This window comes from Channa argus, chromosome 18, assembly GCF_033026475.1.
Source record: "Channa argus isolate prfri chromosome 18, Channa argus male v1.0, whole genome shotgun sequence".
Taxonomy (NCBI): domain Eukaryota; kingdom Metazoa; phylum Chordata; class Actinopteri; order Anabantiformes; family Channidae; genus Channa; species Channa argus.
Window position 1 is genome coordinate 6,972,283 of NC_090214.1, and position 14,854 is coordinate 6,987,136.

The 14,854-nt window shown below is 40.2% G+C and overlaps 1 protein-coding gene across 5 annotated transcripts; it reads right to left on the reverse strand.

Annotated features, from left to right (window-relative positions):
* Positions 1–112: 112 nt before the first annotated feature.
* Positions 113–14,375, reverse strand: hnrpkl (heterogeneous nuclear ribonucleoprotein K, like). 5 transcript variants are annotated; one of them, XM_067484837.1, is made up of 16 exons: positions 14,219–14,375; positions 12,975–13,084; positions 11,366–11,463; positions 11,208–11,264; positions 10,273–10,316; positions 8,933–9,005; positions 7,781–7,894; positions 7,199–7,327; positions 6,745–7,052; positions 6,475–6,528; positions 5,707–5,746; positions 4,202–4,217; positions 2,991–3,023; positions 2,798–2,865; positions 2,525–2,694; positions 113–1,683 (listed from the first exon to the last, which is right to left on the reverse strand). In XM_067484837.1, the coding sequence occupies exons 2-16, from the start codon at positions 13,033–13,035 to the stop codon at positions 1,653–1,655; spliced, it is 1,296 nt and encodes a 431-aa protein (XP_067340938.1). In that variant the 5' UTR covers positions 13,036–13,084; positions 14,219–14,375; the 3' UTR covers positions 113–1,652. The 5 variants fall into 5 exon arrangements, with proteins under 5 accessions (XP_067340938.1, XP_067340939.1, XP_067340940.1 ...); XM_067484838.1 differs by having other exon boundaries at positions 12,975–13,081; positions 14,219–14,331; XM_067484839.1 differs by lacking the exon at positions 14,219–14,375 and adding an exon at positions 13,915–14,067.
* Between the last annotated feature and the right edge of the window lie 479 nt (positions 14,376–14,854).

Consider the following 14,854-nt stretch of genomic DNA (forward strand, 5'->3'; position numbering starts at 1 on the left):
TCCGGTGTTAACTAGTAAACTACGGATGCAGGCGATCACAGCTCCTCGTTGAAAAGCAATTACAACCGAACACAGACATTTCTTAATCCTCTGTCGATAACAGCAGCACACAGACTATGTCACAGTCTTTATTTATTCAACACCTGTAGGTGCTACAGATATCAGACAGAAAACACCACTCATGGACTCATAATGCTGTAAGCTCCTCACATCAAACTGCATCTTAAAAAGACACTTTGGAAAATAAAAAACAAAAACAACAAAAAAATTTAAAAACGCTTAGAGACTGTCAAAATTAAAAGCACATATGCAGAAATAAATGGATGAACAGATCTGATTTTCAGGATTCATCAAAGCGTTAAATCCGGATGAGTGGTAGAAAATAACTAAAATAACACAAAAAAAAAAAGAAAAAAAAAAGTATCTTTTGGCCCCATCTTCTTCCAAGAAGAGTAGTATAGGCCAATCTAACCACTGATGAAATTACAACTTCTATGTAAATATATACACACACACACACACTTTATACAGCTTTTCTTTCAATGAAAAACATTTTTTTAAATTTACTTTTCTATATCACACTGGCACATTACTTCAGTTTAAAGCAAATCTTAGACATTTTGTGAAATGTGCTTATTCACATCATGAAGAGGAGAAAGTAGATACCACTGTAATAGTTAACCCTTCGATATGAAGGTAACTTAAGGTAGAACCAACAGCACAGATTTTTGTTATCGGTACATAAAGGAAAGCACCAATGGCAGTTTGATTATTTGGCCTTGCGTAAAGTTATGGTGTTGCTAGATTGACTGATAAAAATAAACTAACTCAAAGTATGGAACCAATACTCCTAGAAATCGCCCAATTTACAAATTGAGTTTAGAATACTGAGTTTACAATACGGAGTTGTCCAACAATCTTAAAAAAAAAATAATTAAAAAAAAAATTTATATCCTGAAATTAGTACTACATTGGATAAAAATGACTTCTATCTGAAGTCTATTTGTTTGCTCCAAGCCACAGTGAAGGTCCCAAGAGAGTGGTATTGATTTTCTCATCTAAAAATCTCTGCCGGAAAGTGAATAAAAACAGATTTCCTAGAATGTCAAGCTATTTCTTTAAAGTCCGGTTTACAAAAAGCACTTCATTTTTAAAAGTCTGTTGGATGTTGTGTAAAAATTAAAATTGTATTTAAACTATTCTACAACCATTCTAAGACCATGTATCTTCATTTGGAGAGTGTGCTTCAACATTTGAGGGAGAACATAAACAACTAAAAATCACATAATGCTCCTTACAAAAAAAGGTTACATTCTGCATGCTGTACTGATCTTAGGGAGATACTAACGGCCAACGATGGCTCACAATAACAGAAATCATCACACGGATGAGTTTACTCCAATGACAGCACAAGAATCTCCCCCAAAAAATTATTACACCAGCAAAATAATGTGTTGTTGACTCATTTGTGGTTTGACAGGTCAAGATTTTTTAAAAACTGCTCTAAATAAAATGCAACGTTTAGATAGGTGGTGTAGTGTGTGATAGTGAGGGGGAGGGGGGAACTCTACCCAAAGCACAGGAATGTAGGCTCTGAATAGAAAGAGAAACAGTTTGGCAGCATGGCTTTACTCTTCTTCACTTTCTTCTTTCTAGAAGAACCGACCAGAGTACTGCCTCACGCTGAAACAAGAGATAGTTCAAGGTTAGGACATTTCACAACAACATTAAAGAATATATTAGTTATTTCAACAGGAACGAGGAGCTATTAAGGTTGGATGCTGCAAACTGGACATTTTTCATGAGGAGCACAAATGTAAGTAATAAAAAGTATGTCAAGTTCAAGGCTGGAAATACATTGTGTCTGCAAGTAGCAATGTGGCTGTTGAGACCAGCTAAGCCTTTTAGTAATGGGGGGCAGCTGAAAAGTACTTCAAAATAAAAAAAATAAATCTCTACTCCACACACAGACACTCTGTAAAATGCTGATTTAAAAACTGTCAGGTTGGCACATTATGTAACAAAATCTGGCTGCAACTACGCAGTGTTTTTGATTATCAGTAACTATGCCAATAACCGTGTCAATGGATTGTTTTGGCTATAAAAAAAAAGTCACAAAATAGTGGAAGTTTTCCTGCTTATATTCACATATTGAAGTCTTTGTTGTCAGTCTGCATAGTACAAACCTAAAAACATTCATTTAAAAAAAACAATTGATTACTGATTACTCAGGTCAGTACGTAAACAGTAGTCAAACAAATAAATGATCTAACTCTGAGTTTGCTACAGGTAAAATTAGCACCTTATTTGGGGGGGGTTTGTCATGCTAAATAACAAGCAATAGTCATGCCAGCAAACATGTATAGTATATCATAAACCTGTACATCCACTAATGTAAAACAGAAAAATGTAAAGTTTCTTCACAACAATACAAAGGCATGGTGGGAGTTTTCTCTCAAGCTTTCAATTTTACTTAAAAAGCCCTCATCAGGAGCAAAAAAAGAGGAATCAAAGAAGCGCATGCCTGTTCTGCAGCAGGTACTGGGCATTCTGGATCTGGTCCTGTGTTCCTGTGATGGTGATGATGCGGTCCTCAGAGCCCTCTAGTGGTTCGTCAATCTTGATAGATGCCCCAGACTCGTGGCGGATCTGCTTGATCCTCTGGCCCCCCTTACCGATGATGGAGCCAGCCAGCTGCAGAAGCACCACACAAATTGATTTTCCTTTCTTTTATTGCTGTAAGACTTCTGTGCTGTTAGAAGGTGTGTTTTTGATTGTGAACAGATGCTTTACATACGTCTTTTGGGATGGTAACTTGTGTTGTGATGACTGGCCCTCCTATATCACTGTATGACCCTCTGCCACCTAGAATGAAGTACATTTAAGGCAAATGTGTTTTTTTATGCGTTTTACCACAGCTTGCAACAACGTGAAGTCATCCCTTTAGTTTGGGAAACTACACACCGAGACAAAAGTATGTTTACACTCACCAGACTGAAAGTGCTCCCACGAAGAATTGTTGTCTTTAAAAAAAATAAATAAATAAATTGAAAAGGAAACAAAGTTAAAAAACAAAAATACACTATTGGGACTAAGAAAAGATATTAGAGACAAGAGTGTGATTGTAAACATGCAATACAGGCAAAATGTCCCCCCCAAAATGATTTTTCATAGCAGCCTTTGATGTTATAAGAATGTAGGGACATGTCCAAACCTGCAGGCAGAGCTACACAAAAGTTTTTTGTGGCAAGTAGCATGAGTGATCAGGCAACCAGAGTTTTTTCTACAGAGTATAACAAAAAGAATCTACAGTGCATCCAGAGACTATTCCCTTAACTTTTGACAGCGTTATTTCAAAATGATTTAAATTCATAATTTTCCTCAAAATTCTATAAGCAATACTACATAATGACAATGTAAAAAAAAGGTTTGTTTGAAATCTTTGCAAATTTGTTACGAATATTAATAGAAATAATCACAGACAAGTATTCAAAATTGAGCTCTGGTGTTTCCACTGATCCTCCTGGAGAGGTTTCTACAACTTCACTGTCCACCTGTGGGAAACAGTTAATACACCTCTCTATATAAAGGTCCCACGGGTAACTGTGCATATCGAAGCACAGACCAAGCAGTCGAGTCCAAGGTATTTTCTGTAGACCTCAGACGGGATTGTATTAAAAAAGGTACAGAAAAAAAAAAAAAAAAAAACAGTGGCCTCCATCATCTGTAAACGGCATAAGCTTAGAACCACCAAGCTGGCCAAAATGGGAGGGAAGGGCCTTAGTCAGGAAGGTGACCAAGAACCGGTCCCCATACACCCTGATGGAGCTTGAGAAGAATGGAAGAAACTGGCCAAAAATACATGTGCCAAGCTTGAACATCATACTCAAAAAGACTTGAGGCTGTAATTGGTGCTAAAGGTGCTTCAACAAAGTATTAAGCAAAGGCGGTGAATACTTATGTACATGTGATTTTTTCCCCCCCTCAGTTTTTATTATTAATACCTTTGTGAATACCTTCTGGATGCACTGTAAATTCAACTCAAGGGTAGTTGCATGATTAACTTATACTCAATCATGCACTGGATTATAAAACTATGTGCCCACACAATTATGTTAAGTGCATCAGGCCAAAGACAACCAGAAAAAAAAAAAAATCATTCAGCAACAAAAGGTATTAATTGTTAGATATTTTCACTCACCATATCCACCTCCACTCTGCATGTCAGGATCAAGTGGTGGGGGAAGAAAAATAATTAATAAAAAAACAAAAGAACACAAAACTGTTTTAATGTCACAATAATTACAGTATGTCATCACTAATCAATATTATAGCTACAACATTACAAACAACCTGGATAGTTGTGGGTATGATCATTCTTGTATCTAGAAAATCCTGAATCAGTCACTGATTCAACACTCTTCCACAAAGATCAGACTCTGTACTAATTCCACAACCTTTAGCGATACTTGCACATTTTCAGTTATTTTCAAGGTCCAACTTTATCTGCGAAGTGCAATTGTGGTTTTACATCTGCAGCCTGCTGGCCACTGGAAAACGTAAAAGAATGCATGTCCAATTATGAGACACACTTTTATAGTGCTAATACCAAAACTGACATGTGAATACACAACCTTACTTACAACCCCAAAAAACACACACAAAGCATTTTAAAAAGCTTCACTAGGCTTGCAGTTCAACTCAGGAATAACTGCAGCAATTGTAGACATTATAAAATGTGCCTTTGACAGGCAAGGAAAAGATTACCTTCAGCAATTTTAACACATGTGGCCTGCAGGCAACGAGTGTTAGGTTTGCAATTTTTCTTATGTTAACTTTCATGTGTTCAAATTTTCTCTTTTAGTTTTCCCCTGCAAAATAGAATACTGAGCAGTATGTAGACTTTACACTTCCCTCAGTCTTATTGTTATAATTAAAAGGGGGCCATAAGCAGATTTTATTTTTGTAACAAAAAAAAAAAAAAAAAAAAAAAAAAATTAGGACAGACGCTAAAAGAAAATAATGTACTATGCAAAAATAAATGTTGACAAGGATTAAACAATGAAGAACTAGACAATGCACTTGATAGACAGCAACTCAAACTTGAGCATTTAGCAACTTTGAAAGTGGGTCAAAATATTTAACTTTAGTGTTTTAGCCTTTACCAATCTTCCCAAAGCTTCTAGGTGAGTAAAGGAAAGGGATATAGTTCATTTATTCCTTTATCATCTTTGTCATCTCTTCATTAGCATTTTGATACAAAAAAAAAAAAACCTGATACTTATGCTGATCCCACACACAGTATAATGGTTTTTATTCGATCAAATTTAGTATTTCCCTTGTTAATGAAACTGTATCTGCTTGCAGCTAAGAGAACCTGGGAAAGGGAACCTGTTCAAGAATTGCTTTGGTTTCAGCTCAAGTTCATTTGCTAGCCCGGTGAAGCTTTGGACTACGTACTCAGATGCTCTGAAGTAACCAAGGAGACAAGTGTTGCCAGGCAACAACAGGACTAGATCAGTGTGCATACACAGTGAAATGCAGCCCAGTGTCCATGCCTCTGTGTTTTGTACTACACTCTGAAAAAGGAATTCCAGTCACCTCATCTGAAACATGATTCACACACACCTACTAACCAACCAGGTAGCTACACACACGATGCCTTTCATTATTACAATAGTACTGGTAAACACAGACGACACTCACCATGCTGTCGTAACGGTCTCCTCCCCGGCCTCTTCTGTCGCTACACACAAAAAGATATGCATTAATACAGTTTCTTTATTCTAAATCACACTTAACACTACAGTATCAAGCCCCCCTAGCACTTTTGGATTGGTATTTAGAAAGCTGGAGTGGGAAAGGACATGCAGACTCTGCAGATGACCTGTGATCAGATTCTGAATCAGGACCGGTGGGTTGGCATTCTGCTATCGAGCACTGATATCTGTTGCTGAACTTTTGGGATAAATGTGATTACCTTGTATTATAAAACAGAGACCAGAGCTTTCCCCCCACAGACACTTCCCCTGTTCTCTAATTAATAGAAATTTATAGAAACAGAAATCTGCCACAGAAAACTTTGTGAGTGGTCAGTGTGACATGGCTAACTGCCTCCGTTTGTGTTTCCAGGTATTATCTGATTACCAGCTTCTTCTTAACTGTTGGGATCAAAACTATTAATGCTAAAAACAAACTGTTTTCCATTGGCTAAATGCAGAATCTGCTACTTCGAGTATAGTCGTACCTGCAGTCGTAAGGCTGCACTGACCTACTACAGCAGTAGCACTGTCCTACCATAGCAACCGTTTTTTTGAATGACATAATGTCAAAACATAGCCTCTGACTCACCAACAGAAGCAGGGGAAATCTGATGGCACCCACGTCCTCCAACAGTTACAATGACATTGCATCAACTTCTTCACAGTCTCTATAGGAGAATTTATGGTACTGACGGTCCTTCTACGTACTCACCTTGGTCTGTCATCCATGCTGCTGTGATAGCTGCCATGTGCAAACCTGTCTCCACTGCAAGAATCAAGCCAGACATGCAAAGCCATTTTAATTTAAAAAAATAACAGTTAAAATGTGCATCCTTATGCTAAATATGCACATATTTTGCTTTCAGTACAGACGAAGTGTAGATCCTATTATTCAGATGGTCTTTGATTATTTAGACCACACTAGGTTTTAACAAAACCAAACAGGGTGGAAGTGAAAGAAACATAATGGACCACTCCTCACCCTCCCCTTGGTGGCGGTGGAGGAGGGAGAGGCAGGTTTCGTGCTCGACTGCCGCCTCGTCCACCTCTGCTTAGTGGTGGTGGAGGACCTCGACGTGGGCTCATGTCATCATAGTCCCTTCTGGAGGGAGGCATAGGTCTGTTGCCACGAACAGGGGGCATGCGCTCAAAGCCTCCACGAACACGAATGGGGAAACCACCAATAGGTCGTCTGCCTCTCTCCTCAAACAACATGGTGAAACCTCCATAGTCGTAAGTTTCGTCATAGAAGTTAGGGTCATAAGGCTGCGCACGACCTTTTATTGGTGCCTGTTGAATGATGATAACAGAAACTAAAGACAAAGTATTGCAAAAGACTTTTTTCCTGGAATAAATACAAGATATGATGCACATGAAACATTTTTACATGAGCGTATAGAGTATGCTGTGGCTTTCAGCAGATCTCTGGAACTCACCTCTGACACCAGCTCCAGGATAACTTTTATACATTCAATGACACGATCTGGCTTTCCTCCCACCAATACGACTCTATCAGTAGAGTGTGGACAACACTCCTGAAACAACTTGATGGTGGTCTGGGTGTTCTGGCACAGAAAACATTTAACGTGGTTATTTCCAGACCACCAAATTTACTTCTAATTGTTGTTGTAAGTAAGCTAAGTTGTATGGTATTGTCTTAATTATTGCTCATTTATTGTAAAACTTAAAAGGCGACTTCACCTATTTTCAACTTCTTTTCTATGGATATAGTTTAGTGTGTAAATGTACATCACTGCTTTTAAATTTCCCTCTGACCTCCCTACATTAAAATATTTCTCCAAGTGATGTTTTCAGATAGAAACATGGAGATACTTTATGTAAGAAGGTCAGAGGGAAGCTTAATGGCATTTATGTACATGTACTACCCAAACTAGAGCCAAAAGAAGAAGTTCAATATCAGTGAAGGCATCCTTTAAAAAAAAGTTTTTAGTTCCAATAATAGGTTAGTTTATAGCATGGACATGGCAAGGACTGTCCTAATATGAACATTATCTTACCTCTCTCAGCTCCTTTATCTTGGCACCTTTCACCCCTATGATGCCCCCCGCTAAGCTCTGATGGATCAGCAGGCGAAGTTCACAGTCAAAATCAATCCCGCTATAATGTTGGTACTACAGAGACAACACAACGTCAGTAGAATCGAAATGCTTCTTATAGGTGACTATCAAAGATTTTCTGCAGTTTAGATACCTCAGCACATATACCTTCATTCTTCACGTAATGTAAAGAATGAGGTATATGTGCTAATAAAACACTTGTAAATCCCACTTTTGAAATTTAAAATTTTAATTCCTGAAAAGATGCATCGCTGTACTCCGATAAACAAGTTAGCAGTGCAGTATTGCTAGATATGCGGTTGAAAGTTTTAAGTTGCAAATATTACTTGTTGTAATAATTGAGTTTATTAAAGAAACCAAGATTTTACAGCATCATGAAAATATATATTTTTATATACATTTTTATTTTGCAATAATGCAAAATGTCCTTTCAGCTTATCCAGCAAGTCCAGGGTTGCCATAGTGGATCATTAGTCCGCTTGTTGATTTGGCACAGTTTTTACATCAGATGCCCTTCCTGAATCTTCCCAATTTCTACCGGGCTTGGGACCAGCACTGCGTGGCTGAGGATGGGCTGTTGGGGGTTCTTGCCCAGGGACACTTTGGTGGGCGGCCACTCTACCAATTGACCCACTGCTGCTCCTTAACAAACATATGGCATTAATTTATTTTATCTATCATAGATCAATGGCTTTCGCCTCGTCCCTTCAGGAGTCGCCACAGCAGAATGTGTTCCGCACGTTGACGTTGCCACAGTTTATTTTTTTATGCCGGATGCCCTTCCTGTCACAATCCTCCCATTTTTATCCAGTCTCAGGACTGTCACCAAGATTGCCTTTGGTGGCTGGATGGGGCCACACCTGGTGGGGTGGGATTTGAAACTTCGGCCTTCTGCATTCAACACATGCTCTACTATTAGTGGTTAAAAACCCTAAGGTACCTCAAATTCTCCTCATATGCAGCCAAATTCTATTTTTCTATTTGGTTAATTCCAAATGGCTTCATGTTTTAAAAGATAATCTCCTCAATCATCTTCTACTTCCCCCTGCTCATGTACACATAATTAACACGGTAATTACCATAGTGGCTTACCTCCTCTAGAGTTGGTATAATTTTCAGTAGAATCTCTCCAATAACGTCGATGCTGGCATTTACACTCAGGATCCTGTCAAGAACCATTTGGGCCAAAAGGAAGCAAGGCATTACAAAGGGGACAAAAAGCAAAACACAAAGTAAAACCTGATAAAAAAAAAAAAAATTAAATTAAAAAAAAAAAAAAAAAAAAGACATTTGAGAAACAATAGAGCAAATATTTATAGAGAGAATTCAAAGTAGGGGAGAAAAGAAAACTACACACAATTATGAATTTTTCCCAACTGACTAAATTAGCAGCTGGCATGCACTCAATCTAATATCTTTTTCAAAGTAAGAGAAGAGAAGCCTGGGGAGAATGGGCAGCTTCAGAACGGCTCAAATCAACGTGACAGTGGCCACACAGAGTTGGGAGAGGGGGTGAGAGAGAGATCTTCTATAACCATCCCACCACCAGCAAGTTGGAGAAAAAGGAACGTAACAAACTGAGAATATAACTTGCCATGACAATTGCGCCACCAGCACACCTTCTCATTGTGCCAAGAGGGTTGGGGAAAAGGGGGGAGGCGGGGAGGAGAGGGCTTGGGGCTGAGGTGAGGAGGAAACAAGGTGGGCAGCAGAAGACATTAACAGAGCAGAAAACTTGAGGAGGGGAAGGAAATGTGAGTGGTTACCAACTACTCTGTGGAACAGAAAATTAGCAAGGGAGGAGAGTGGGGGTGGAGGTGGGGTGAGGTTATGAAAGGTTTGGCAGACAGCTCGGATCTGAAGTGGCCTGAGAGAAATTTAAAACAAAGGATGCAGCACAATGAAATAAAGAGACAACATCAATGAGTGACAGAGTGAAGGACTGAGCCTCCAGACAAGGGCCAGTGCTCTCTCAGAGATCATGGACAGTAATGCTGAAATCAGTGGGGGTAGGGGGTAGAGGAGGAGAGGGGAGAGACGGCGGTAAGGGCGCCAGGTGGGCCACAGAGGACAGGGCGATAAAAAAAACACGTCTGTTTTTCACAAGTTTCATGGTAAAATTAAACATCACAGCAAAGGAAAACACTGGCTGTGCTGCTAAACCATAAAAGTACCAACTACTTGGTAGTGGGTTGTCAGGGATTCTCTGCTTGGACATTAAACTGTAATGACAAAGTGCAACTCAATGGAGATGCTTAAAATGGACAGAAAAATCAAAAGGAACAATACACGTCTTTTACAAGTGGGGGGTGGGGGTGGGGGGGGTATTGTCATGTATATAAAAATGTTAAAATGAAACAGAAGGCAGGTTATCAAAGACAAGTCTTTCACTGTTCTAATCAGGCAGTGAGGCAATAACTGGTGGGACATACCGCTCTGGGCCACTGCTGTCTGGGACTGATACACTGGCATTGTACTGCATGGGCCGAGGTGGTGGTGGTGGTGGTGGTGGTGGTTGTGGTGGAGGAGGTTGGCATTGGGCGGGGGCATTCAATCACAAGATGTCAAGTTAGGCGCCCATTTAAGGAGGGGCACAGATTATGGGCAGGGCCAACCGGGAGTGTCAGGTGGGCGGGCGTTCAGGGGCGGGCGGAGGTTGGGCCAACGTCAAGGTGGGCAACGCAGGAGGGGCATGTCGATCCAGTACATGGGCAACGGAGGAAGTTGGCCAAAAATAAAAACAAAAAAGTAAAGGAGAAGGGAAGAGGGTGAGAAGGAATACATTTTAATTGAATACACGCTATACGTCCCAAAAGTGAAATAAGAAACTTAAAACTGTGGTGAGTGTAGAAGAACAAGAAGTGTGACCTATGCAAAGGATACATTTAATAGTCATGAGAAATACAAAGTTTTGCATCGCTGGGAAAAAAACAAAAAAAAACCAAAACAAAACAAACAAAAAAACCAACTCAGACTCAAGCTTTCTGAAACCTGGTGTCACATCAATCATAGCTTCACAGGGAGCTGCAGTCAGGTTGAAACATAAAGAGGACAGGAAACAAATCCAACAGATGTGTCTAATAAAGCTTTTGTCTTTCCACATGAGACATCTACTAAAAGCGAAGTCAACTGTGATAATTAATGATTATGGGAGTGTTTCTGAAGGAATCCAAATCCAATATTTGGGGGGGGCTCAAATAAATGAGAATTTAGGTCTGGATCTTTACAACTTCAATATCTCTCTCTCTCTTTTTCTTTATTTAGCTGTTCTGCAACAGAAGAAGCTTTGGCCAAATACATCTTCTCATCAGCTGCAGAAAGGTTAGTGTTATGTCATGTTATCGCTTCCCCCCACCCATTTACTCACATCTGTGCGTAGAGCTTTTATGTTCTTTCCACCTTTCCCAATCACAGCACCGGCATTCTGGGAAGAACAAAAGGGTTTCCTTAACATTAATTCCTGATCAATTAGAGTGTTGCTCAACAACTGAAGTCGTCCACTATGTGAACTAAATAGGCCTTTACTTTGCTCTGAAGAAGCACACGCAGTTCCACCATCTCATCTGTGTTGCGTGAACGTTTGAAGGCCTGCTCCTCATCCATGTCCTCAGCTGGGCGTTTACCTGAGAGGGAGGGCAATTTAGATCAAATGTGAGCCAGGCAGGTATTCTACATGGAGATGTTCATCAGTTACCTTTAATGCCACTGTGCAGCATTTGACATTGTCTACAATTCGGCACCCCAGTATGGTTGTATAAAAAAATAAAGTTTAGGACTGTGCCAGCAACTAAACATTATTCCTCTGTCGAAGTGTCTCTTGGCAAGACACTGTGCAGTGCTGGTCCAAGCCCAGTAGCAATTAGAGAGGGTTGCGTCAGGAAGTGAATCCGACGTAAAATCAACATGCCAAATCAACATGCCGACAACGATCCGCTGTGGCGACTCTGAACTCACAGGATAAGCCGAAAGGACACAAAAAAAAAGTTATTAGGACCAAAAGTCAATGTGCTAATCAGTGTAGTTACCATCCCTGCCCACAGGTGGCAACAGTGAGCAAAATGCTGCCTAGCTGTCTTTAGAACTAAGAGAAAAAGAGGCTATTTTTGACAAGACACTAGGGCGAGCTACCAAAAAATGGAAAGGAGCTATGTATTTAAGCGGATATTTAAACATCACTGTCTGCTTTTTTTAAAAGACAAGTCTCAAGGTGATAAACAATTGATTGGTTTTGCAAAAATGTGTCCAATTTCTTTTCAATTTTTGTTCAAAAGGGAAAAGCAACTAATCGTATTGAAAGAATAGTGTATCGATGATGTCATCAATTACATCACATAACAGCCTTTGAAAGTGTTTACCTTTGAAGTTTGCCTAGTTAGTTGTCAGGGAAACTATGGTTCGTTTACAGCCACTGGTACAGTGGCTATTGGTATTACCAGGTAGTGTAGTGGGGGGCACAACAGGTTAACCGTGGAAAGTGTGTAGCTGTGGAGGTACACGGTTTCTTACTGTGTTCTGTGGAATTATTTTGAGAAACATTTCTGTGGAATTTCTTTATAATACGCTCAATTGTGGAACATGGAATTCAATAAATGTTCAGTGTTTGTCATACAACAATCTCTAGAGTGGATAATTTTTGGACCACCAGACGAGAGTAAGCATGCCTCTACACATGGCATATAGTCTCATCCCTACTGACTGAAACTACTGAAGGGTTAACAGAAGTAATAAAAACCAAAAAATACATGGCAAATTCTAGGTCTACAGTACATTCCACCCCAAGAATGGGTTTCATTCAGCAGCCAACTGTATGCTGGAAAATGTCCAGCGTCACCATGTAGCCTTCCTGGATTAAAACACGAGCAGATCTGTTCAGGGCCCACCGAACAGCAGTAGCTTGGACTAGAGAATCCCTCAACCATCTGACATGTCCACATGCCTTGCAGTGGAAGCCAGAAATGTTCCATTTATTTTTTTCTATTCTCCTCCCCTGAGTGAAGCAATTATCCACACACTGTACTTCAAGCTAGATACAACACTGAAAAGGTTCAGCTTATTTTCCACCCAAACCATGAGTTAACACATGGTGTTTGGATTCATTTTTTCCATGTCGAAATGGGGAAGTGTATAATCTCACCATTAGCGTCAGAGTTACTGAATGTGATGTCTTCGTCCTGCTGTTTGTTTTTCACCTCCATTGTCTTGCACCAGCTCAGGAATGCAAACAGGCTCCTCTCCCTGGATCTGCTAAAAGAGGAGACCATAATACACTTAGCCATAATAATAAAAAATAAATAAAAAAAAAAAAAAACCCTCATAAAATATTCTGATCAGGGACGCAATTAACAATTACAGTTATCCTGGCACCAATTTAACTCCAAGCAGTCCATCGCATGTTACCAAAGCCCAAAAATGCAAGCATTTGAGATGTTATGTTCAAATCTTAAGATATTGAGTCTACAATAACATAAGATGAGGAAATACAGCAAATCTTAGAAATTATTGGAAGAATTGCTCCAAGAACGTTGGCCAAGTTTGTGAAATAAGTGGCTGATAATCAAATTATATAAAAACATAGCAGCACTGTCTGGACAGAAATTAAGAGACTGAAGATCAGGTACAGTTTAGATAAAGTCTGAATTTCCCTATCATCTGCACAGGCAGTCCACCTACATGCACTGCCCACTATCTGCTATCTGGACTCTGCTAAAGCAGACTGCACTTCTGCAAGCATCAGTCCTGTCCAGGGGCCTGCTAAAGGTACAGGGAGGCGCTGGTTAACGCCTACATATATTAGGAGCTAGCAGCACCCATTTTAACAAACGTTAACCAAGGCTTTTCAAAAGCACCTACAGCCACCGCAGTGTTTAAATAAAGTTCTCTAGTGAATACATTTTCACAAATGCATTCAGTGCCACTGCGAACGCCTTAATTTAGCCATTTGTTGAAAAAGACTCGAAACAACGAGGTGCATTTTCCTCCTTAATCACCAACTAACGTTAAATCCAGAAAAGCGAGATTATTCAATTGTCCACTAACTGCGCAATCGGAGTGTGTGTGTCCGTCCCACAACATGCCTGCAAACACAAATGGACGTTGGTGAGCTTCTTTGCGGCGTTGCTAAGTTGGTCGCTCTGCTATGCTAAGAGCAATGCTAAGCTAGCCTGTGGCTCCCTGTGTGTTCTGCGAGGCGTGTCTCCCAGCCACAGTGTACACGTTGTGCCTTCAACAATGTTCACTGCCGAGGAACAGCGCCGGGAACAGCATGTTCTTCTTAATGCAAGCGGTACGATCTGGTTATAACAATAACAGGTTGCTAGCAAGTTAAACGACATCACATTGTGTTAACGAACTGCCAAAAAGATGGTTAAGAAAACAAACCTGCACTAAAACCTCCTTCACTGCGGTCCTCCACGGTTCCCTCGCCCTGAAACCTCGGCACGTTTTCAGCATGGAGAGAACACACACACACACACACACACACACACACACACACACACACACACACACACACACACACACACACACACACACACACAGGATGAGCTTGATTCGTCGACACGCACTCGATGGTTTGTTACGTAAGTTTGACAAGTCAGCACAGGCGGGCGGGGCTAAACGGTTAACTCGCGTAAGGAAACGGTGTGTAGCTGTAAGGCCAAGCAGAACAATTCATCAAGCTCACCCCAATGGATTCGGGTATTTGTTTCCCTGTCTTGAGGCTCTCAGGCAACTGTTGTGCCCAAATTTGTTGTGTGACAACCCTTATCCCCCAGAACGCAGGTACTCCAACAAACAGGCACTCTATGGTTAAAGAGCTGATTGGTAATCAATAATTTAAGGATTTTATATAATAAATGAAGAAACATGTTACCCAGTGGAGTGCTGTGTCTGGCCGATGTGTTTTTAGCAAGCAGACAATTTTAGTAGTTTTTGAAAAACAATGGAGAGTCACAAGCCAGAGTCATCTTGTGCCAGTCCCAAGTCTGGAAAAATGTGGAGGGTTGTGTCAGAAAG